Source organism: Ixodes scapularis, unplaced genomic scaffold, assembly GCF_016920785.2.
Source record: "Ixodes scapularis isolate PalLabHiFi unplaced genomic scaffold, ASM1692078v2 PGA_scaffold4__175_contigs__length_147842914, whole genome shotgun sequence".
NCBI lineage: Eukaryota > Metazoa > Arthropoda > Arachnida > Ixodida > Ixodidae > Ixodes > Ixodes scapularis.
This window is the reverse complement of record NW_024609879.1, coordinates 18,953,809-18,978,938: the sequence shown is the minus strand read 5'-3', so window position 1 is coordinate 18,978,938 and position 25,130 is coordinate 18,953,809. Positions and strand designations below refer to the sequence as shown.

Here is a 25,130-nt window from a genome sequence, read left to right as displayed (position 1 = left end):
GTTCTGGGTGGATTGCTTGCCCTCACAATTGACTAGCAATTGCGGGGATGCAAAATGCTAGAGTTCCCCCTTGCGTAATTTTTTATAGATAGGGTTTATTGGTCACGAGACAACAATTTCTCCAATAACTACAGCGAGGAACGTGAATTGCTGGATAGGTGACATGACGTCTAGTCTCTCGCTAGATTTAGCGGAAAATGCACTGACGGACGGATGGACATATTTCTGGGAATGCGACTGCCCAAACTGGGCAAGGAGCAAGCGGGAGGCAGGGAAGGCCCTCACCGGGGACAGGTTGAGGAAGGAGTCCGAGTTGAGGATGGCCATGGCGTGGCGGTCGACGAAGAGGCGGCAGGCCTGTGCCAGGGCCCCCAGCTGGTAGAGGCAGGCACGGTCGTAGATGCGGCACACGTTGCGCACCCCGAGCACCTGCTCCAGGAAGCGGGACACCCCGGCCTCCAGTTCCAGGAAGCCGTAGAGGTGGCTCAGCTCAAGCACCTCCAGCACCACGTCCTCCTGCCCCGGTTGAGAAAAAGACGCACAGAGTTAACACAACAATCTAGGGGAAAGGACCCCATGCATTTTGGCCGCTTCAAAATGCAGGGTAAACGCGAGCTTCGATGGTCCAGTGGGACCATATTGCTGGCGATGCTTTGATATACACAAAGAGGCAAAAAACATCACTTGAAAAAATATCTTTCTAGTGTTCTTCTAGCATTATTTTGTGAAAAAACACCTGCATTGCGCATTGTATAAAGAAAAAGAAAGTTGACGGGCACTCAAACAACTTGAACTCGCCCCAGCAAAACGAACACGCCTAACCTATCGTCCACTTTTTTCTCTCCGCTGTCCCTTCGCTTTCTTTGTTGTATTCTTTCTCTAGGGACCACTGATATCGGTGCTTACGATTTGCCGCGTTCTGCTCCCATCGTTATCGCCCTGTAAAGACGGGAGCAGAAACCAACAAATCAAAAGTGCCGACATCGATGGCTTTGAGAGGAAGAATAAGGAAGGGATCGACAAAAGATGGGAGAAAGAAAGCCGAGGATAGGCTAGGTATGTTTATTTCGCTGAAAAGCGGTAACATTGTAAAGTTGCTCGTCAACTTTAGTCTTCTTTCATCCGACGCCCAATGCCCGTTTTTTTGCCATTTTCTAACGCTTTGAGGGCCGGACAATGACAAAGCAGGGTTTGTAATGGCTTTGTTGCGCATTCTTTTTGTTTTCTTTGTGTCCTGAATTTGCAGTGGTAAGAGAGATGCGACCGCAGCACTTGGAGGATGCACGCAGCGTACGAGTTGGCTCGAGCCTACGTCGACAAGGCCCCACCATTCCTCGCACCACGCAATGCGATGTAGGGTCACCTAGAGGCCCCACGTGATATTTCAGGAAGGTCCGTTTCCTAAGACCCGTCAACAAACCTTCCTCTGCAAGACTTTGGTACAGTCATCCTGCGAGCGAACCAGAGAAGCACGAGCGGGGCGCACGCGGCTGCCCGGCCGTCCTCACCTTGAGCCCGGACAGCTGCAGCTGCCCCGTGTAGATGTAGCGCAGCAGCAGCTCGAAGGCCTCTCGGGGAGTGTCCCGAAGCACCACCTCCTCCTCTTGAGATTCCCGCATGCCCCCATACAGCAGAGCCCTGCAGAGCCCCCAGAGAAACACAACAGTCTGTACACAAGTAGGAGTCTCAACTCAAGCCCATAACTCGGTACGCAGCTTCCCCTTACAAAAAAAAGCTCTCAAAAGACCCGCATAACCACCATAGCTGTAGACCATGGGTTCTCAAAGCGAATTCCTAAGAACCTAAAAGTTCCCCCGAACGCCCTTGTGGGTCTCAGAGATTGCTAATTTTCTCGACCCCCCCTGCTCAAAGTAATGTGTTTTTTCAAGATTAAGCAACGTCTTACCAGATGTGAGCCCTCCACTGATGCGCATCCGTGACCCAAATGCTCCGTAGTATGCGCATTATTGTTAACAAGGCAAATGGGTTTCTGCACTGCTTTACTGCATCGATGCAGGGACAAGGAGGGGTGCCTCGGCTTTCGGCTAAGCCAGGTAAGAGTTCCTTAAAGGTCGAGGCATTCATGAGCCATAGACGATGGTGCCTGGTGCATTTCTCAGACTGCAGTGTTTACCGCATTCTCAAAAGTGGTCTCTCGTTTTCTGCCCGACGACGTCGAAGATCTGTCACACTGTCGACCGCCACGATCCTGGCAATGGCACGGCAGCGGTGGCACAGCACGGCAACGACGGAAACCAAAGCAGACGCAAGATGGAGCGCCCTGACGACAATAACGCTTGCGTCTGCTCGCCTTTATTACCGGCATTTCTGCGACCACCTACTGGATTGCGACATTAGATGGCAGGACACGCTGGCTCCTACGACGTAATCTGCTGCCCCTTTGGGACCCGTTTCGATGCGTGGACGGAATAGGATGGTAAATGCGCCGGTCAAGGACCCGTCCTAGGCACCGTGTCATAGACCAAACAAAGCACCAGTTGATTTCCTACACAGAGAACAAGTCCGTCCACTTCTTGCGCAGGGTTCGCTGTGACGTCGGAACGCCAAGCTCCGAAAAAAAACAATGGACCCATTAGGTAGTTTGCTTTAAATTTAAAAGATAATAAGAATGTTTACAAAATATAAAATTTAAATGAGCAATTCTGTTTGTTAATGTGACACTGCACCCTTCTTCAACTAGGTGGCTTCAGCAAATTCCCATGCATGGTATTTTCATGTAATGTGAAACAGTCTAATTTCTGTTGAATTTCATGTTAAATATTCGAAGTCATACCTGGTCTAACTCAAACCACAGCAGGTTGGCAATATCCCTATTCTCCGTGTTACGTTTACCATGTACTACGACGAATGCCACGAGCCATCTCAGCCAATACAGTGCTCTAAATGTGTCATGCGACTTTATGGTCTACGTTTCAGCAAATCAAATCAAATCAGTTTATTTTTTCACCTTGTACAAAGATGAAGGAGCTGTGGAAAAAAGCTACACCATTGCAGCTTGACGAGTCCACAGACCCTTAATATTGGCAACTATGCAGCATCGTGCTAAAGTATTCACAGTAGATAAAAACAAAAACAAAAAAAAAAGGCGGGAAGAAAAGTAAACTTCACAATACATTGCAATAACACATTCACCAAAAAAAAAATCATTGTGATCATAAATGTTTAGGGCGCACACATTTAAACAAAAAAAATAATAAGCAAAACCGAGGGACCCTGGCTTCCATCCCCACCCCTGCCTTTTTCGATCTGGATGAGCATTTCACCGTCGTGCTGTGGTGCACGACTACTCCGTGAAACACAATAAAAAATACAGGCTAGCGGTTAACAGTATTTACAGTTTACAGCATTTACAGTTTACAGCATTTACAGCATGAACAGTGTTGCCATACCTCAAAGACCTCACACTGTCTCAACATGAATGTCTCATTTGCTTCTTTTAGTTTTTCATCTGTGCCTCACTTTGCCCAGCCGGAAGGTCATGTGACACGCTCCGAACAATAGGTTGGCTTCAGTGGCACGCAGCGTATGCCGTGGTAATACTATTGCGGACAACATGAGTAGAAACAGCTCCTCGTGCTCTTTTCGCGCGCCTGCTAGCCTTTGAAAGAACTGTGATCCGAACAAGGAATGAAATGCAAAGTTGAGGTTCCATACCTTGGACTATTTGACAAATTGAAAAATACTATTGCTTTTGGACACCGTGGGTGCAGAAAAAGGTCGGATCAGGGGTTTCAGTTCACACTGTGCACGGCGGCATATCATAAGCTGAGATGGCAAATAGTAACGTTTGCGTAAAATCCACCACCAACTACAAGTTACAACCTCCTCCCCCCCACAAACACACACTCATATCTACATTATGCCCTGCCACCAGGTAAGCGATGAGGGTACACAGAGAGCATGGCCTTTTTTGTGCCTTTCTTTACGTCCTGAACGTTTGGAATGCCAACCAGAAGTGAAATAAACTTAGGGGATCGAACGAGAAAATTAAACCTGGCTTTTGAACCGCATCGGGAAACTGCGCATCGCAGTGAGCTGAAACTCCGTGAGAATGCAACGCTGGCGGGATTGATAAAATTTGAAAGTTTCAGTGCACGACATTACCTGGATCAAAGGATACAATAGAAAAACAAAATTCCTCTGTTAGCCGACGTTCATCTTAGCCTAATAATCTCTAAACCAAACTTTGAGAATGTAAGCGCCTGTAGCATTTATTTCAGTAAAATATGTCAGCGAGAAAGGAAACAATTATGTCTTATGTATTGATCATTTTTTTGTTCTACTGAAATAAATGTTGAAGGTGACCACAACCTGAAATTTCGGTTTGAGGAACGTTAGGCTTACATGGATGCTGGCCCATGAAGAAATTTTGTGTTTCTTTGGCATATTTTGATCCGATAGGGTCACGTGGTCAAACCTTCACATTTCCTCCCCATGGCTAACGTCAACATTTTTACGGCGTTTCAGCATTCCGCGACGCCTAGTTCATTTACGCTGGCCCAAAAACCGGTTTTCAGTTTATCTCGACCAAACCTATCGAATGAGCGAACGAGCGCCCACCTGAAGTAGCTGCTGCAGGAGGCGAGGATGAGGCGGTGTGCGGGCAGACGGGCTCCTCCCACCACCAGCGTGACGTCCGAGTACTCGGGCTGGAGCAGGAGGCTGCCGATGTGCTCCGCCAGCCAGCCCACGTGGTTCAGCTGGCCCTCCGGCGGAGACGAGGCCTCCAGAGGAGGCGTGGTTAGCGCCCCCATGGGGTCGCCACTCTCGGGGCACTGGCTGTCCCCCATGCCTGAGAGGGTAGCCCACGCCATCAACACTCCGTGGACACCTTACGACCGAAGGCGTCGGAAACGACACTCCCTTAACCCGAGTCTCGCAACGAATTCCCTGGAGCCACTAAGTGCCCGCCTTAAAAGACACGTGCAAAGGAAAAAAATGTTTTTTCAAACAGCCTAGATGGAAAAAGAATGTTATAAAACAAATTTACGACGAAGAAAAAACTTTTCGAGCTATATTTACGGCGCGAAACGAATTTATGGTTGGCACCTGCGGCAGCCGCCGCAGGTCACATGGTAGACCTGTGCACCATCGTGCTGTGCCGCACGCCGAGCTTGGTGCGCCACCGGTTCAACGCGTTTCTCCCACCGCTGCCGTCATCTGACCGGCACGCAAGTCTATCACGTCTGCTTGCGCTTTTTCAAGAGCTTCCTTTGGGTTCTAAAAATTACTTATTAATCTTTGTTTTTTTGTTGCACTTCAAACAAAGATGAAGAGGTAACTTTTTGGAGACCATAGGAAGCTTGCGAAAGAGCAGAAGCACCACGTGACAAATAGCACCCAGTCGCGTGATGAAAAGCGGTCACTTTTTCATAATGCCCGCAGGCACCAACCATACAAGTTTGTATCATACCTAGGGCTCCGTGTTTTCGGAGTTTATTTTTCGTGAAATTCGGAGGGTGTTTTTCGGAGTTTATTTTTTAGCGAAAATTCGGTGTTTATCGAAGTTTATTTTTCAAATATCCCCAATTCTCCAAAATTCAGAGATTAATTTCGCAGTGTTTCCTATTAAAAATAATAAATAATAACCGGATGCAAACGTATGCCAGGTAAAAATAAACGGGCTTGTATCAATTGAATTTGACGTTGGTGTCATTGGCAATACTAATTTGTCCCACGACAAAAGTCGTACACAAATGTGGCTTCGATAAACGTCGATACTTTAAAATCAACACACTGCCGGAGATAGCCGCAAGGAAGCTCGTAGTCATCCCATCAAACTATCCCGCTGCCGCGCGAGGTGGATGTAATAGAGAAGTTTCAACTGCCCCTCTTCCCTATTTTATACAATCTCTATGGTGCATAGCTTTCACTGTTACCCCCCTAAACATACACCCTCCTTTCTATAAATCCCAAATCCCATGGCCCAAACTGGAAACCAAAAGAGTGGCTTTTGTCGTTACACGAATGGTACAATGACCTGTTTCGCCGAACCAACCTTGATGAGACAAGCCGTAAGACCCCCTTTTGACAACAGTCCGAGCCTTGAAAGATAATTGTAGTGTCATTTTCCCAGGACCATTGAGCCTGCGCTGCCAAAAAATAAAAATCAATAAAAAAAAAAAAATGTGTTGTTTGGGGGAGGGGGTGGCATGGGCACATAACAATTCGGAGTTTATCGGATAAATCCGAATTGCCAAAAATTTTAACCGGCGGGTGTTTTTCGGAGCTTTTCGGATTTATCCGAAAACACGGAGCCCTAATCATACCGTAAATATAGCTCTAAAAAGTTTTCTTTTTCTTTGTAAATTCGTTTTATAACTTCCATTTCCCAACCAGTCTGTTTAAAAAAATTTTCTTTTCCTTTGCATGTGTCCTTTAAATGCTTTTTGTAGCAGCTCGTTTTTGATGGCATATTGTTTGTTGGACTTTGGTCAATAAAAATGACCAGTTCTAGACGGCAAGACGTCGTAGTAAACTCGCAGCGATAGAAATCCGCCGGCACTACTTTTTCTCAGGGGGAAGGGGGGGAGGGGGGCCATCCTTGGGTTTTTATCACCTCCATAAAGTTTGACCAACGAAAATAGTTAATTGAGTGGAGATACCGAGCGTTACTATTATTGCCCTTTGTGGGCAAGTTGCACGTTACATTTTTACAAAAGCGTCAAATCTTTGGGTGTAGACGATGCAATTCAGGAATTATTGTTTCAAAACGCCGTACGACGGCGTTTTGAGTGTGTGCCACGATCTTCGATCGGATTTTTAATAGGAAGATTGGTTCCCCATGAGTGTAGCTTTGGGTTTCCTAGATGCTTAGAGCCCGTAGATTGAGTTATCGCCATAAACAGACAATCTCAGTCTCCCTTTAAAGCCGGTTCACAAACTTGGGCTTGCTTACAACCAAGTTCTTGCTATCTCTTAGGACAAGAGTAGAGACAAGGATGGGCAGTATTTCAAGTACAAGTATTTGAAATATGTATTTCAAATACTTTGTGTATTTTGCATTTGTATTTAATTACAAATTGGGTAATGTATTTGACGTGTGTATTTAAATACTAAAACGTGGGTATTTCAAATACAATTGTAATTAAATACAATTTTGTGGGTGAAAATACATCCCTCAAATTTATTGTCACTGTCCAGAGCAGGAAGAAAACTACGTTCTGCACCGAATGCAGTGTCTCTGAATCAAGTACAAGCGTTTAGTGACTTTGTGATTACGGTGCTAGTCCAGGGCAAGAATAGTGACGAAATCGACGTTCACAGGCAGACTGGCTAAATAAGTGCCTGTGACAACTTGTGATGCTTTCCAGCCTGATTTCCATTCATATTTTTGCCTGGAAGATTCTAAATGCGCGGGTCGTCCAGATTTCTGTAACTGCTGCGAGTTGCAACAATAAAAAATTCTTTAGCTAGTGCTGCGCCTCTTGGTCGTCTCGGTTCTTTGTTGGTATATACCAAAATGTAATCGACAAAAAAAGCTGCTTGAAGCTCTGTACTTTTTTCACCTATTACGTCCAAGCTGATTACATTTTTTTTGCGATTATATTTCTATTACGTTACTAGAGCCTCGCACACTAACTCCTGAATGTGCGATGCAAAATTAAAATGAGATACCCAGAAACCGGTTGCAGGTGCCCTGAAGTCGCTGACGCAAATTTTGAGGAATGTATTTGGAAAAGTATTTGGAGGAGACCAAATGCATTTGGTTGTATTTGTATCTTGTACTTAAATGCTTTTTGGGCAATGTAATTAGATTTGTAATTAAATACATTTTTGACAAAGTATTTTGTATTTGTATTTCGATACATATTTGCATGTGTTTTGCCCATCCCCGAGTAGAGAGTTTGTATTATGGAGTATAGAGAATTAATAAAGAGTTAATGACATGCAAAACAAAAATAGGGAATATACGAAAATGCAGGGTGTTTCAAGGCAAACCGATAGGTGGCGCCAGTGTCTCATCGCAAGAGATCACAAGAGGTTTTAAGGCACCCTGTCATAAGCAGTCGCTAGTGTGTGAACCAGCCTTAAGAGTAATGATGTTTAATGATGATAATAATATCTGATTGCCAAATCTGCATCAAGGTACAAAAAATCCACCTGACAAAGGCACTTGCGTGCTTGTACGAAGCCACCTTAGTGCTCAAAACCGAAAGAAACACCTTTTCGTCCTCCAGAAATGTTGAAACAATACAGCAAAATGACTTCACCCAAGCTTCCTGGCACTGTATCTAAAGCTGAGGAAGTCGCATTTTCTAAATGCAACAATCACCAATTGCACCCACTCTGCACTAAACAACAAAATGGCGACGCTTCCAAGAAAATCTGGGAATCCAGTGCCGACACTCTAAGCGCAGCTTGTTCGGGGGCTCCGAAATCCTCGAGAGAAGCGGTGCTGCGGTCTGCTTCAAAATGTGCGGATTTCCTTCCCTGCAGCTGCGGACGAGTCGGCAGGTTTACTGCACCTGAGATACCTCGGATTATATTTATGCGCCACTTATCTCATCCTCCAGCCAGTTGCATCAGAGAAGTAAAAAAGAGCCTCTGAAAGAACTTCATGGTTATACCAGGGATTATTCGCCTTTCACATGGCAACCAACGAAAGGAAGTTTCTAATAACGAAACTAAAAACTGCATATTGAAAATGGAATTTTTCACTTTTTAGCAGGTAAATTACCACTACAGATTATTTTAACTTGCAATACTTCGAGATATTGACCCAAATAGAAATAGGAGATGAATGTGAATGAAAATAATAATTTAATGGGGTGAACTTGCACATAGCAACTTAAAAAAAAAAGTACCAGTGCCTTGCAGCAAGGAAGGAATACCGATTGTTCCAAAGTAGAGAGTTACCACTGCTCTTATAACACGCGGTACATTGAGGAATGTCCTGAACCAGAACGACAGCCGAGAATGGACAGGAACTTTCCCGAAGAACATTGATCGATAAAAGAACATAACCAGGCCGAGCGACGTTCAACCCCATTCCTCCGTGTGGCATTTGTGTGTGTTACCAATTCGCCATGCACACAACAATATCAAATAAAAATTCTCTAAAAAAAAAGGTTAAAACACGCATTGCTTCTGGCACGAGACTCTTCTCGCTCCACGTTCTTCGGGTAGTCTCCTTGGGGCACGCTACTCAGCCGTTAGACAGAACGCCAAATTCCTTGCACCAAAACTTAAGTTTCCAACCACCTGCACAACCTGCCACCCACCAAAAACTGTGGTGCAATACAACAGGGGCCCACGCCAGGACTTGATTTGTTGGGCCTTGCGGAGCGAAAGGTTGTCCACGCAAAGCATGACTCCCTCAGACTTCTATCCAATGTTATTAGATTAGCTCAGTTACGGAACTGCTCATAGACGTTACATGCACGGGCATTACCCCCCTCACTAACCAAGACTCACCTCCCGTTGTTCGATGTGCTGGACGGCCGCTTTAGTAACTGCAGTGTATTCTATGGAATATGTATGTTTCGAAGCACAGCATCTAGATGGCGTTCCAGCTCTGCTTTATGGAACGCATAGTTATGAAACGAAAATCTATATAGCGCTTCAAACGACGGGAGGCGCACTGAAGTGACTGAGAGGAAGGGGGGGGGGGGGGGGGGGGGGGGTATTCCTTTTCGCGGGAGTCCCGCAACTGAGGTAATCTAGTAACGTTGCTTCTGACGAATACGATTTCGCACACCATAGGTGCGCGTGCAGAGCAGAGGATTAGCGGAAAAGTGGAGGATTAGTCGCAAAGCGGAGGTTGAGGGGCAGAGCGGAGGATTAGCGGCAAAGCGAATTCCGAATGAAGCTTTGCACGCGCTCCTACAGGAAACAGAATCATGACCGCTAGAAATCGGAGAGAGTCGTGCTCTGGGTGGACAGCCCTTGACACACGTTCAACTCAATTAACGCGACACTAGGAATGTTACAGGAAGCACACGTGCGTGCTCGTGTGCTCCACAGACCCACCGAGCGGGGAGGGCATATGCCCGGCGTTGGGTCGGGCAACTCGGGCATCGACCCGAAGCACCGAGCGGTACCTGTGACATCGAGCTGGACTCGGCGCAGCGGTCGGGAACACCGACTAACACGCTCACCTTGCTCTGGAGAGCCTGAGGGAAGACTCTCGATCACATCGGCCAGGCGGCGGACCCGTGGGAGCCCGGAGGACGACACAACGCTCCTAGTTTCGGTACACTCGCAGTCGCACACACGCACACGCCCACAATCCTACCTCGAAGCAGTCTTCAGCGTTGGTTTACCAGCTTTACGTTTTAATGGCTCATAGTCCTCAGTGACGTTAGCGACGCAACACACTTAAAAGATCTAGCCCTGAACCCAACAGCCTGACATGAATCGCTGCATTAAATTATGGACCCACGCACTTGGATTTGGATTTGGATTGGGAGTTTATTACTGGATTGAGCATGGATGGATGGATAGATGACTCTGATAGATGGTTAGTATCCTCTATGGATAGATGGCAGAAAATTGAGGAGGCACCTTTGGCCGAAAGCGGGCTGGGCATGTCCCAGGGCGTCTCCACAAATTCGAATGTGGCCAACCAGAGGCCGCGAATAATACCCTGGTGGTGTTTGAGAGAAGCAAAATTAATAAGTGCGTTGGAGTCACAACTGTGGGAGTAACTCTGGTTGACTGAAAATAGGGTGCCCGTGATGTTTCTATCACGGTCATGCAAAATGGTGGAAGAAGCGAGCGTGTGTGGAGGGGTGGAGGGGTGGTAGTCCCGTTTAAAAAATGGGCGGTTGCTGCGCGCTGGGGTGTACAAACCACAGCTCCGAGGGAAATCGGGTCTTTAAACTCCCGAAATCGCCGAGGAGAAGAAAGCTGTGGCTGGAACGAATCAAACGCGGCGTGAAGTGGAATTCTTTGGACTCGACTTACCTGTGCGAGGTGAGGTTTTTGCGGTGCCGGCTGTAGCGTCCTTGCGCGCTTCTGCTGCACTGCAGAAGGACGACTGATCACCAGATGCCCGCGATCTGACGGAGGTTTATTGCAGAATAGGCGCCCTTCAAAATATTCTCAGGTGGTCGAAGTTAATCCCTAGTTTTGTTTTTCGATGATGCGTGCACTTTGTTGACTGGGGAATACAACGCCAACTATTAGGCAGACCTGTATATGTATTTGTCTATTCCAATTAATAAAAGTTTATTATTATTATTATTAAAAGTAAAAAAAGTGTTGCTAAAGTGTTCTAATTTGTATAAATGTGACTATGGATCGACTATGGAATCATCCAAACGTGTTCCCAATGCGCAGACCTACCTCCGCTCGTATGCTTGAGCTGTTGCATTCATATTGGTGACGTCGCTCAAAAAGTAACTTACTGACTTGATTGCAGGCCCATTTCGAGCCTTCCCAGTTCCAGACAAGATGTTATGATGGCTGGAGGAAGCCGAAAAACACAGCTGTTCCCACCATTTTCTCTCAACCGAGAGGCCAAGTAAGTTCGATGCGAAGGCAGAAAACTAACCCGGCTGTTATGGCTTGGTGGGACATTAATGTATGGATATGCGATATACTGACCTGCAACCATCTGCACAAGCAAAAGCAAAATCACGAAGATGTCTAGAAGTTCTGGAAATGTCATGCATAAAGAAAAAAGATTTTTTTACTGTTGGTTTAAAAATATAGAAGTGAAAGCTTATGAACAAATATTAATATCAACCAGCCATGTTATTGATATACGCATCCCCAGCCTGAGGGCCACTATGCATATTTATTGCTGAGTGTGTTGCAGGTGTACAAGATTGCATGAGATCATCAGTCAGTGTTCCAGCATGATGCAGCACTGACCATCATCTGGTGAACTTGACTGATCCACTCCTGGGGGGCTAAGCTCGCCTTCGGCGGGAATCTCTCCGGTGCGACATCACGAGGGAGGGGAGGAGCTTCTTTTGACTCCGCCCCGGCGAGTTTCCCACTCCTCCTCTTATATTTGCGACCCCCCCGGCGGCGGCGAGTTCCCCAGCGTAGCTCCAATTTGTCCCTACGCTCCGCTCGTGGGCTCAATCCTCACCCCTGCCCCTTTGGATCTTGATGATCATCGCACCGGCGTGCGGTCATGTACCACTCACTACTGTGTGGTGCACGTCAAAGACCCCAGGCTAGTGGTTGTACTGCACTGGCTAAATTTCTCATCTACAGCTGGGAGACAGGTCGCACATTGAGGCAGACCAAATTTTAGGCTCTAAAAACATACACAGCACCCAATTTTTTTTTATTTAAATCGTAAATGACATAAAAATCGGTAACAGCACGGATCCTAATTATACAAATGTAGAGAAAGACAGACGAAAAGCGACTACGTCTGACGCATTCCAAAATCGAACTGATCTCCTCCTTTTTATTTGCACGCGATCTTCTTCTTTTCTCAGTGGCTATCGCCATAGCCCCCCTTTGGAGACGGAGTCGTCCCAGTGAACTGTCCTGGAGTGTTTGATGCGGGTCGCGGGTGCTACTGTTGAGCTCGAGGTGGCTTGCACGCTGGAAAGATCAGTCGGCTGAGCGATCGTATCGCTCTCAACAAATGCTGGCTTGAGGCGGTCAACGGACACGACCGTGTCGCGGCCATTAACTCGCAGCGTGAATGTTTTTTCGCCACGTGCCACGACGAGGTGGGGACCAGTGTAAGGTTGCTGGAGCGAACGGCGGACGCTGTCGACGCGCAAAAACACGTAGCCACTGTTGTGCAGGTCGCGATGGAAGAAAGGAGGCTTGCTCTGGCGTGTCCGTGTCGGTGTAGCGCGCACGTCACCAAACAGACGGGCTAAGTCCTCCACGTAAGGCAATCCTGCAGTCATCGTAGGGCCGCCGTGGATCGGAGTGGTAGGGCTGACCAATTCAGCTGGGAGGCGCAGCGATGTTCCATAAACTAGATGTGATGCGGCACATCCGAGGTCTTCCTTTATGGCTGTGCGCAACCCTAGGAGGACGATGGGTAGAGACGTGGCCCATTTATCTGGTGTGGAGTGGGCCATGAGGGAGGCCTTCAGATGGCGATGGAACCGCTCAACCAAACCATTTGCCTGCGGGTGGTAGGCTGTGGTCTTCAAGTGAGCGATGCCAAGAAGAGTTGTCAAGCTTCGGAAAAGGGCCGATTCGAATTGGCGTCCGCGATCGGTCACGATTTCGGCGGGAACCCCAAAGCGGGAGATCCAGATGGACAGAAGCGCAGAGGCGACAGTCTCGGCAGTGATGTCTTTAATGGGACAAGCCTCCGGCCAGCGCGTGAACCTGTCGATGACGGTTAGGAGGTACCGGTAGCCCTGCGATGACGGTAGGGGTCCGATGAGGTCCACGTGAATGCTGGCAAAGCGCGTGTCGGGAAGTGCAAACTTTGCTAGAGGCGCGATGGTGTGCCGGGATACCTTACTCTGCTGACAAGCAATGCATGCTCGTGCCCACGCGCGGACATCAGTGTCCATGCCAGGCCAGACAAATCGTTCCGCGATTAGATTTTGAGAAGCGCGGATGCGTGGGTGTGAGAGAGCATGAAGGTTGTTGAAGATCTGACGCCGAAGTGGTAAGGGCAGATAAGGCCGTTTCCGTCCGGTCACCGGGTCGACGTCGCAAACAATGTTTGTGCCCAAGTCGGAGAAGTAAACGTCCTCAAGATGGAGAGAGGAGGTTGGGGAAGAGCGAAGGTTGCGGAGCTCTTCGTCACTCTCCTGTAGAGCAGGGAGTTGTCTAAGGTCACACCCGCGGTACTGAACTGCGGAGACGCCGCTGAGGGTGTCGGCGGGGATGTTGTGGACGCCCTTGATATGCTGAATGTCGGTAGAAAATTCAGCTAGGAATGCCAAGTGTCGCGTCTCTCTCGGAGAGTGTGTGGCCTTAGTTGATCTGAAGGCATTGGTTAGTGGCTTGTGATCTGTAAAGATCACGAACGATCGTCCTTCCAGGAAGAATCTGAAGTGCTTGATGGTAAGGTAAGCCGCGAGGAGTTCACGGCCGAAGGCACTATATCGTTGCTCGGTTGGTGTAAGTTTCTTGGAGAAGAAACCAAGCGGGAGCCACTCGTTGTTGATGCGTTGTTGCAGCACCCCTCCTACTGCGTATCCAGAGGCATCAACCATCACGCTCGTGGGGGCGTCGTGCTCTAGATGAACTAAGAGGGTAGCAGAAGCGAGACGCTCTTTGATGGTAGTGAAAGCGTTGTCTGCAGCGTCGGACCAGTCAACCGTGGCTGTTGTACCCTTCGTGGTTTGAAGGAGCGCTTCTAGGGGAAGTAATATTGTCGCGCAACCTGGGATGAACCGCCTGTAGTAATTCGCCAGGCCCAGAAAACGGCGGAGCTGGCGGAGCGATTCTGGACGTGGGAAATCGGTGATCGCTTTCACCTTGTCGGGAAGAGGTCGGATGCCATTGGAGTCTACCACGTGGCCCAGGAATTCCAAGGACGGGACGCCGAACGCACATTTTTCTGCGTTGATGATCAGGCCATGTTCAGCGAAACGCTCGAATACTAGGCGCAGGTGGCGTAGATGTTCCTCCGGCGACGAGCTGGCGACAAGAACGTCATCGACGTAGGCGAAAACGAAAGGTAGTCCGCGGAGAATGGCGTCGATGAAGCGTTGGAAGCTTTGCGCGGCATTTCGCAAACCGAAAGGCATCCGGGTGAACTCGAAAAGTCCAAACGGTGTGACGATTGCGGTTTTCTTTACGTCTTCGGGAGCGACCGGGATCTGATGGTACGCTTTCTGTAGGTCGAGTTTCAAGAATATGGTACATCCGTTCAGGTTGGTGGTGAAGTCCTGAATGTTGGGGATGGGGTAACGGTCGGGGACTGTAGTCACGTTCAAGCTGCGATAGTCGCCGCAGGGCCGCCAGTCGCCTGTTTTCTTCGGGACTAGGTGGAGTGCAGAGGACCAACTACTCGAGGACGGGCGAGCAATGCCGATCTCCACCATGTGTTGGAACTCTTGCTGAGCGACGCGAAGCTTTTCGGGAGCTAGCCGACGAGACCTCGCGTGTGTAGGTTGACCGCTGGTGATGATGCGGTGGACGACATCATGCCTGACCGGTTTGTTCCAGTCGGGAGCTGCCGTTAACGATGGGAATTCGCTCAGCAAGTCCCCGTAGGGCGACTGTATTGGTTGGCGAAGTGTGAAAGCAAACGGCTGGAGTGTGGAGGTTTGGCCGGTGACGAAAAGGCCTGTGGTTGAGTCATGAATTTTCTTTTGGGCCATGTCTACTAGGAGAGAGAAGTGGCACAAGAAATCCGCTCCTAGAATAGCGTGACTGACCTTGGACAAGAAAGATCCAACGAAACGTCCTTCGCAAGCCAAGGTTGATCGAGATTGACCTCTTCCTGTAGACGGGAATGTTGGAGCTGTTGACCGCTTGCAGGTGGCAGATAGGAGTAAGTGTACAGTCAAAAGAATTTGCGGGTAGCACACTCACTTCAGCTCCTGTGTCGACCAGGAACTTCAGTCCACTGGTAGCGTCCGTAATGTAGAACAGGCGACCTTGCTTATTTGGGGGAGCGCTCGTCGCCACTAGCGATCCCGCGTCTTGTTTTCCGACCAGCTGCAAGGCCTGGTGCAGCGTTCCGCAGCAGCTCCAAAGCGCTGGTGATACCAGCAGTGCTGTTGCTCTTGCCGCTGTTGGTTATGCCTTGGCTGGTGGTTCGCCTGTGGCGAGGGAGAACGACGGCGGGAGCTTCTGGTCTGTGAGGATCGCCTAGGGCTGCGATGTCATGAAAGGCGCAATGTGCTTGTGACAAGCTCCTGTAGTTGTTGCACGTCTTCTCGCAGTGCTGCGATTTCATCCCGAGTAACCGCGGCCGCTATGGGCGCGCGAGTCGCTGGAGTGGCGGGCTCGGGGCGCTGTACTGATGAGACGGTAGATGTTGACGGGTGTTGGCTTGCAACCTCCATGATCTTATCGGCGTAGAGAGCCAAGGCAGGCAAGGACAAGTCGGATGCAGTCGCCAGGATCATTTGCACCGACGGTGGGAGTCGCTGCAAGAACAGCTCTTTCAAGAACTGGCTGTCGAACGTCGCGGCACGGTCGCCGAGAAGCGCCTGCACCTGGCGCAGAAGTTGCGATGGGCGACGGTCGCCCAGTTCTTCTGCTGAGACTAACTGCTGCAGGCGTTTGCGTTCCGAAAGCATTGTGCGTTCTAAAATGGCAGTCTTAAGTGCATCGTACGGGTTCGTCGCAGGTGGTCGTGCGAGGATGTCGTAGACCTCCAGCGCCACTTCGCACGGCAGCGAAGCCTGGACATGGCTGAACCGTACCTCTTGGGATATTATGTTGGCCAGTCGGAAACTTCCCTCGACTTGAAGAAACCAGACTTCTGGGTGCTGTGCCCAGAATGGAGGCCGGCGAACAGCGTAGGCGCCAACGGTCGCAGCGGAGGTTGCAGGAAGCCCAGCATCAGCTCGGGGAACGTCTGGACGTTCCATGCTGGGACGTCCGGGTCACCAATGTAGAGAAAGACAGACGAAAAGCGACTACGCCTGACGCATTCCAAAATCGAACTGATCTCCTCCTTTTTATTTGCACGCGATCTTCTTCTTTTCTCAGTGGCTATCGCCACACAAATATTGCTTGGATATGGGCTAGGTGGTTAGACATTGTGATGGTTTGCTGCGCTGCGTAGGTGCAAGAAAAACGCACTTGATAAAGATTTAAACTAAAGCAGAGAATAGGCGAAAAGCAACATACAGGAATGACGCAGACTAACAACTGTGTAATTTCTTTCTCATCTTTCTCCCCCCACGTCGCCACACAGCCACAATATGTTTTTTCAGAAAAGGGTGCACGTGGAGCGAAAGCTCGCGCTGCAGAACCCAGGGGGCCTGGGTTCAACTCCCACCCTTGCCCGTGTCGATCTTAATGAGCATCGCACCGGCGTGCGGTCGTGTATCACTACTGCGTGGTGCACGTTAAAGACCCCAGGCTAGTGGTTGTACCGCACTGGCTAAATCGCTTATCTACAAGCAACAATGTCGCCATGTTCTGGCATGTGCTGCCGTATAAACAACTAACAACCGATTTGTTCGTCAAAATACGCTGTGAAGGGAGAAAGATGACAAAGAAATTACACAGTTGTTAGTCTGCGCCATTAATGTAGATTGCTTTTCTTCTATCCTCTTTCAGTTTAAATCTTATCAAGTGCGTTTCTCTTGCATCTACGCAGCGCAGCAAACCATCACAATAATTGTAAAAGCCTGTAGGTAATGATATATTGCGTTCCTGGTTGCAGATTGCCGTAAAAACACATTTGTTTCTAGGATTCACTTCGTAGAATTTGTAGGTTTTACGACGGGGACGACGGTTTATTCACGGCTCCATCCCCTCAAGCCCAGTTAGCCACGCAGTTCATCGCACAGCCACCTTACCACGTATTTCGAGAGGCGATAGTGTTGTTGAAAATCAACGTCGTCTATGTCAAACACAGTGGCGTGGCTTAAGTACCTACACCGACGGCGAAACACGCACAAAAACGCTGCCATTTTGGACGCGCCTCCCTCATCTCGCGCCCAACTCGCCCAAACTCGCCTAGGTCGGAGCCGGCAAGCTTTTCCTATCCGCGGCGGCTTTTGCCACGTCAGAATGACGTCACAGCATCTCGCCGCGAGTTCCGAATATGCCACTCTCCGACCGCCTCAAACCCTCCGTTCTGACGTCACGATCTAGGGAGTGACGGCGCGTGTCGTCATGCACGGCGCCGACCAATCGCGGCGAGCGGCGAGTTCGGAGGAGAACTCGCCTTGATCTCTCCGAGCCGAGCTTAGCCCCCCTGCTCTCTAGTGCAATGTAAGTGAAAATCCAAGTTCCAGGCAAGAGGCACGTATATCAGTCTCACTTGTGCTGCTGCATCCATCGACAACTATCAGCTTCGGCTAACTGGGTATGTGCTATGACTCTTCGAGGCTATACTGGGACACTGAGAATGACTTTTGCCCTCAGCCAGTGGAGCCTACTTCGAAAGCATCTTCGAGTTCCCTCCGTAGGTCAGGGTGAACGTTACCAACCCTGATACTGCAGGCAGCCGGCAGTTTGTGGCAGCACCCTGACAGCGCCCCTAACCAGCACAGGGCCTCTGCCCCTTCGGTATGTGTCGCAGTCCTTGCACAGCTTGTTGTGAACTGGGGCACTAACTGGTTTTCAAACTTTGCCCGCGGGAACCTGCTGCCGGGAGCTGTGAGACCCTCCAGCCAGTTTTCTCATCGCCACTTTAACCTGGCCTGACAGACGATGTATTTGAGCAGATGACCCAAATGATCAGGCGCCTTGAAAAGGAAAATCTTGCTTAGCAAGGCAGGCTGCCACTCAAAAGGCTAAGGAAGTGACATTCCATGCGCGTCTGCAAAAACTGTTTTCTGCAGGCCAACTGTCTGCTTTGTCAAGGGGTAGCAACAGAGTGTCAAAGTGGTCCAATGCAACGGTTAAGTCGTCATTGCAGTGACGGTTTGCTTGTGGCAGCACCGGCTATGACCTGCTGCTGGACAAGGAGTTTCCGTTGCTGCCGGGCAGAACGCTGAGGTGGAAACTCGAGGGTAACCCAGTTAAAAATACCCATTGGGTCCAATTGGATTTTCCAATTGGTACCAATTGCCAAAACCAGTTGTGTTTTGGAACGCCCCGTTGGAACAAATGCCAATTGGTTCAATATTACCAATTGGCTTTTTTCCAATTGGCACCATGACCAACTGTGTTTTGGAACGCCCAATTGGAAATATACCTATTGTTTTTTCCAATTGGAATCGTGACCGACTGTGTTTTGGAACGCTCAATTGGAGAAATACCAATTAGTGTGGTTCCAAAACGGAAGCACGCCAATTGGTATTTCTCCAATTGGTCTGAAATTCCCATTAGAAAACAGCCAGTTCGTACATTTCTAATTCAAACTATAAACAATTAGAAAGATAGCTAGCAAGAGAAATTGGTTTTCTGATGCATTAGCAATTTACACAGCCAAGGGTAGGACTCCCAAATGAAATTTCAAATTGAGCGTGTCTCACATAAGTACGTCTAGATATGCCAGTGGGATATGTTCCTAACAAATAGGGTTTTACTATATACAGAACATTTGAAGCCTGTTCTGAAATAAAACATTATTTTAGAATACACATCTTTTCTAGTTTTTTTTTTTTTTATGAGTTCTTTGCAGTCACACTAAATGGTGCCAGATACCTTTGCAAGATATAAGAAAAAAGCAAAATTAAAAGGAGCACATTTATTACAAAAGAAAAGGAAACACAAACCCAGTTCCGACCAAAAATGATTTTTCTTCCTTCTACCGAAAGTAGGACGATTCCTGAGAGACGCTGCGACGTCTTTGAGCGTTTGTTTAGCGTTCGTCCTGCAGTGCTGTCATAGTGTCTAGCAGGAATTGTCACCAAAGTAAAAAGAAAGTTTTAAAGTGTTCAAACTAATGGTTGCATCCTCCTCCTGAGCAGGGTCAATAGCAGCAGCTTGCAGCCTAGAATGAAAACAGGCGACAGAAATTAGCAACCCAGGAACGACTGAGATCCAGTGTTCCTATTCTTGCCTAGCTGTGTCACATCACCAATGTCCTATGGTACTAGTATATGCACCTATGCAGCGTGACATGGGACCTCAAGCTAATCAAAGGGCACATTATTTACGAGTTTCAAGATACCTAGTTTGCATTTGTGAATTTGTTTATATCAAGAAATTGTGCATTCGAAAACAGACAATTTAAACTAATTGTTCAGTAACTGCACTTTACTTCGTCTGAGCAAAAGAAAGCGCTCATTTTGTTTATCAATATGCAATAAATTAGGCCGTTACCTTCTAGCAGGAATGCCAGTCGGTATCATGACATGGGTAAGACACGAAAGCAGAGAAATCAATGAAAGCTAGATAATACTAAGGCTTCAGTTAGTATGGGCTTCTGAATTATGATAGTGATCCAAGGCTTGTCGAAAATCTTAAAAAGGATAAATGACTCACAAGTCAGAAAGTTGTGTGTTGTCCATTCAATTCGTTAGTTTTCTGCCATCTTGAGTCTCTACATCAAAATTAGTCCCTTTTTACCAGTGTGTCGAACCGAAAAAAATATGGGTTCGGTTACGGTTCAGGTTCAGGTAAATTTATTTTGTTCCGGTTCAGTTCCGGTTCGATTAATTCGATCCGTGAACCGGTTCGCAAACCGGTTCGGGGCGCTGAACCGGTTCCCGAACCGGTTCGGAAATTATAAATGACAAATTGCAACATCAAAATAAGTTACAAATAAAACATCTGAAATCAGCACACACGAAACGGGATACATCGTAGTGTAAGGCTCAGGGATTTCTACCAGGAATGGTTTCTTTATGTGCACTCAAAGGTTACCTCACCGACGTTTACGCATTCGGACTTCATCTAATTGGGTCCGACGCAGTAGCTGTAAAATCCGCGACCTCCTTACAAACCCACTTACAAGCAGAACTCGCTAACTATCCCGCCACCTCGGCGTGTAAGCAATTGAAGGAACAGTGGGGAGAAAATACAGCTTTCTTTATTTGAACTAGCCTTCGGTAACTCAAATTAGACCCTTAGAGAAGGTTTCATTAAACAAGATACGGAATATGAAAAACACTTCACCGAACGCAACGCCAGAAGGACGTAATAGGATAAATATTAAAATAGAAGAGTTCGCTGTCTCACAAATATGTTAGCTTCTAAGTGCCTGTACGAAACCGGATGCATTATTATCAAACTCCACAGCCTTTTCTTTTCTCATTCCGATGGAAGCAAGCTTCAAGAACTCGCGCGTTCTAGAAATGTGTTATGAAATGAGCACACAGCAGCATTCAGGATTTACGAGATTGTAGGAAAATGAAATCCCGTGACGCGATTTTTTTTTTGCGCAGCCTTCCAATTCGTTTTTTTTTTCCGTGCAAGCCGCGACCAGCGCAATACTGGTTCGTATGTCCAGATTCATGGATGCAGCGTTTATATTCCTAAGACTGAGTGGAGAAGAAAAATATGTAAGCGAGGTGTTTGTCAGTTGACGGTACTTAAAAAACAAATGGCATTGATAGCACATTCATTGTCAACAGCGCGTGGCCGAACCGTTTTGACATGAGCCGGTAACCGTTATTTTTTTTCCGGTTCAGTTCCGGTTCGGGTTCATCGCAATAACAATATAACGGTTCGGGTTCGGGTTCAGTTCCGGAAAAAATACCGGTTCGGTTCCGGTGTGACACCCTGCTTTTTACATACCAAGTGAGAAATTTAATATGTTGTTATCAGCTGAGAGGGGATCCAAAGCTTTGCAGTCAGTCAAACTTGGGGGTTTTACAAGCCAACCAGCGACGGGCATCTGGCACGCCCCAGCGGAGGTCTGAGGATTAATTTGGACCACCTTGGCATCTTTTGATGTGCAACCAAAAGCTCGGTCACACGGAGCCTTCTCCGCAATAGGCCTCCGTCATATTGTGGGCACCTCGGCCGGGATTCGGACCCGCCACCTGGGCATCCGTAGGCCGGCGCTTTGCCTTAGAGCCACATTTAGGCTTTGCAGTGCGACCATTCTTTTAAACACTTTTGACTGCAAAGAACTATTCGTTCTGAGCACACTAGATCTCGGAAAGGATACAATAATCATTATTGGCATGTGTGAGGCTAACATGCCTTTGATTGCAATGAGAGCAGAGCTAGCTTTATTCTCACAGCTGTCCGAATTCAAAGGAATATTTATGATAGCATGCTAGCTGCATTCTGCACAATGGAAGCATTTAATAATTTACAAATATTGCAAGCAACACGTGGCAATAAAAAGGGTGTTAAGAGCAACTTAAAGAAAAACAGCAAATATATTGAAGGCTCAAACACTGAATGAGGAAATAGTGAGACACTAGAAACTGTTTGCTACAATGGAAAGCGTTTTACAATGCGATGTGTGTACCGCACGGCAAACTTTTTCCGTAATGCGGACGTGCGGCAACAGTTCCAAGCATAAAAGCAGGTTGAACAAGCAAACTTGGCTATAAGAACACTTTAGCAAACAAGGCTGACCGTGAAAATATTCAGAACTTGCTTCAAGAGTCTGAGGACAAAGAGCAAAATCTCGCTCACCGGAGCTGCCACGGGACGGAGTTGCTGGTTAACCCCAGCATGTTGCGGTTCCCCCAGGCTTTTCTTGGACACATTGATTGAAACAAGACATGTCAAATGTTGCTAAGTCGATGAAAACGTCACATTTTCACATCCTCCTCTTCGCATCCCACGCACGTGCTCCCAGAAAAAACAAACACCTATTGGTGTCACTAGCGATGGGGCGTTCTAACTGTTCTAACTTTCAAACCAAAACTAGAAGTAAAACTAAAAAAAAAAAAAATTGTTAAATCAAAAAGCCATAAGATTAAGAATATGGTACTTATATATATATATATATTTATGTATATATATATAGAGAGAGAGGGGAAACGCAGAGAAAGGAGAACGAAAAATGGATAGGAGTAATATGAGTTGCATCACATGTAATGAGGTGGCCAGTGGGCAGATTCCTTTGTTGACGTTCCCCGCACCCTTGAAAAAAATTCCATATTTTATCATAGAGTTTATTTTTGATTCAGCAGAGTAAGTTCACAATCTTTCACTGCAAAATTATTCTAGAGCCCCAATCTCCAAGAATCCAATTGGGATAACTGTCCCAATTGGTTGCTTAATACCAATTGGAAAATTAATTTTCATTTGGAATGGCCAATTGGTTGATTAATACCAACTGGAATATATATTTCCAATTGGAGTGACCAATTGGAAAAATGCATTCCAATTGGAATGGCCAATTGGTTGATTAATACCAATTGGAACATATATTTCCAATTGGAGTGACCAATTGAAAAAATGCATTTCAACTGGAATGGCCAATTGGTTGTTTAATACCAATTGGAATATATATTTCCAGTTGGAGTGACCAATTGGAAAAATGCATTCCAATTGGAATGGCCAATTGGTTGTCTTCATACCAATTGGATTCCTCTGATACCAATTGGTACCAATTGAAATTCCAATTGGACTCAATGGGCATGTCGGGCTACTTGGTTGCTTCGGAGCCCCCTGTCGTCAGTTAGTGAAATTGGTATACTTGCTAGAAAATCTCATAGTAAACTTATGTAGAAGATATTTCACTGAAGTGCTCTTCCAATTTCTTTTTTTTTTTTGCTTGGTAATATTGATTTTAAGTTCTGTTCAAATCATAAAGATAATATTTCAATATTAAAATAGCTAAGAACAGTTGGACATCTAGTATTGATTGTGGTTTCCTCTTGCTGTGTCAGAAGTATTTTTCTCTATTATTATCTCTTCAAATCAGAGTGGTCATTTATTTCCTTGTTAACATGTTGCATGTGTGAGCTGCTGTGTATAAAAGTCAAATATAGTTCACAATTGTTAAATTGTTAAATGTATACCTTGTGTTTACAGAATATATTCACACCTTTGGATGTTGGGAAATCCTGCCAACCTTGATAATAAAATGAATGCAGAAGATTAGAAAGAAAAACATAGGGATTTTGGCAGGTCCACTTCGCCGAACCGTGCTGATAGTTGGACGAGTCGGTGCTGAATTTGAGAATAGGACACTGGTGTCCAGTTCTCCTTTTGTCCTTGTCTTTGGCTGCTACCATATGTATTCTCATTTCACATATTGTGATTTGTGAACAGTATTCTGCTGTGCACACCAAAAGTGTATTATTAACTACGGTGCTTTATTATGCAGCCGACGCTACGAGCTAATTGGACCAATGGAGCAGCATCAGAAGCGCAGGTCACTGGGCCTTGTCTTTTTATGCTTAATTCAGCGATGATAGAGCACAAGCAGAAATATGACACACACCATGATGATGCCCTTTGTTGACTCTGTCTGATTGGTCCCATCAGCTCATAGCGTCAGCTGCGTCTGGACTTAAGCTAAAACGAAGTATTGCGGTGAAATTACCAGACTTAAATGAGAAAAAATGCTTTCTTTGCTGCAATATTAGGAAATTTGTTTACTTATGATTAATTCGACCTTTTGGTGAATAATTTTAGTTATTAGTTTAGCCTTTCCTTGAAACTGGTTTACTTTGGCTCGGCCGGGTCAAACGCTGAAAGATGGCTGATAAAAAGCTACACTTTTAACAAATTTATTTTTATTTAAAAATGCTTGGACGTTACTATTTTTCATTCATATGTTGTTGTTTTTTTAATGCAAGATAATTTTCTTGGAGTAGAACGTCTAAGCATGTTGTTTGCAAGAAACTAGACATTCAACACACTACTGGCAAAATGGGATAGACCAATTTTAAATGGATAACAGAACTTGGTCTCGTAATGTATGACAATGCAAAAATGTTCAAGCCCTAACCTTTAACAGTTTAAATAAACCCAAAGGTAGAATGCTTGAGCTATCTAGTCATCTTAATGAGAAACTACTGAGTTAGGAAATGAGGCAAACATTTTGACTTTGCTTCCAGTCGGGTTTGTTAGAGCACTATATAGCTCCTACGGAGCAGAGTAGCGCAATCCTTTGATCTGCGCGTTTAGCCGACAACTTGGCCGACAGAGCGGCTCAGCGCGAGTCACGTGGTACTCAGGGTTTCAAGAGGCGGCCCGCTCTACGGGAGAATACATGGAGATCGACTCAACACGGCTGATTAAAAAATAAACGCCGAGTTCACACTTTTCGAAACTAGTCTGTTGTGAAGCCAGTAAAGCACTAAACACTTTATCAAAGTTTTAATAATATTTGGATGCGTGTGAAAATTGTGAGAAGGCAATTTCCAAGGCAATGGCGTTTCAAGCAGACGATTGTTTTGCGCAGCGGAGATGGACTTTATGGATTGGCCGGAGCGGGTCACGTGAACGGTGTGACGTCGCCGCGTCGTCTGCTGCATGGTGCTGCTCAGGCAATTTAAAAAAAAATATATATATATAATAAGTTATTTCATGGCGCACAACTTAGCGCAAATTATTGTAAATTGTTCCTTTATTATGTCAAAAACTATTGTCGTTCCATACATCCCCAAAATATTCAAGAAACGGCGATTTTCTTACGTTCTCCATGCATTTGTGACCAAAGTTGGAACCCTTGGGCGTTCGCCGCTACACGCCGAGAGATGGCGTTCTCGATTGCGCTA

The 25,130-nt window shown here is 46.7% G+C and overlaps 2 protein-coding genes across 2 annotated transcripts in view; one reads left to right on the top strand and one right to left on the bottom strand.

The window, feature by feature from the left end:
• LOC8052667 (BTB/POZ domain-containing protein 9) overlaps positions 1–10,419 on the bottom strand; it is a 47,789-nt gene extending 37,370 nt beyond the window's left edge. Inside the window, exons 1-4 of the mRNA XM_029982859.4 lie at positions 10,122–10,419; positions 4,582–4,813; positions 1,509–1,638; positions 286–516 (exon numbers count right to left, since the gene is read on the bottom strand). Of these exons, the coding sequence (XP_029838719.2) occupies positions 286–516; positions 1,509–1,638; positions 4,582–4,811 (591 nt within the window). The 5' untranslated portion in view covers positions 4,812–4,813; positions 10,122–10,419. The remainder of the gene's footprint in view (positions 1–285; positions 517–1,508; positions 1,639–4,581; positions 4,814–10,121) is intronic.
• A 327-nt stretch (positions 10,420–10,746) lies between these two features.
• LOC121837585 (THAP domain-containing protein 5-like) overlaps positions 10,747–25,130 on the top strand; it is a 41,037-nt gene continuing 26,653 nt past the window's right edge. Inside the window, exons 1-2 of the mRNA XM_042293231.1 lie at positions 10,747–10,938; positions 11,387–11,488. Of these exons, the coding sequence (XP_042149165.1) occupies positions 10,783–10,938; positions 11,387–11,488 (258 nt within the window). The 5' untranslated portion in view covers positions 10,747–10,782. The remainder of the gene's footprint in view (positions 10,939–11,386; positions 11,489–25,130) is intronic.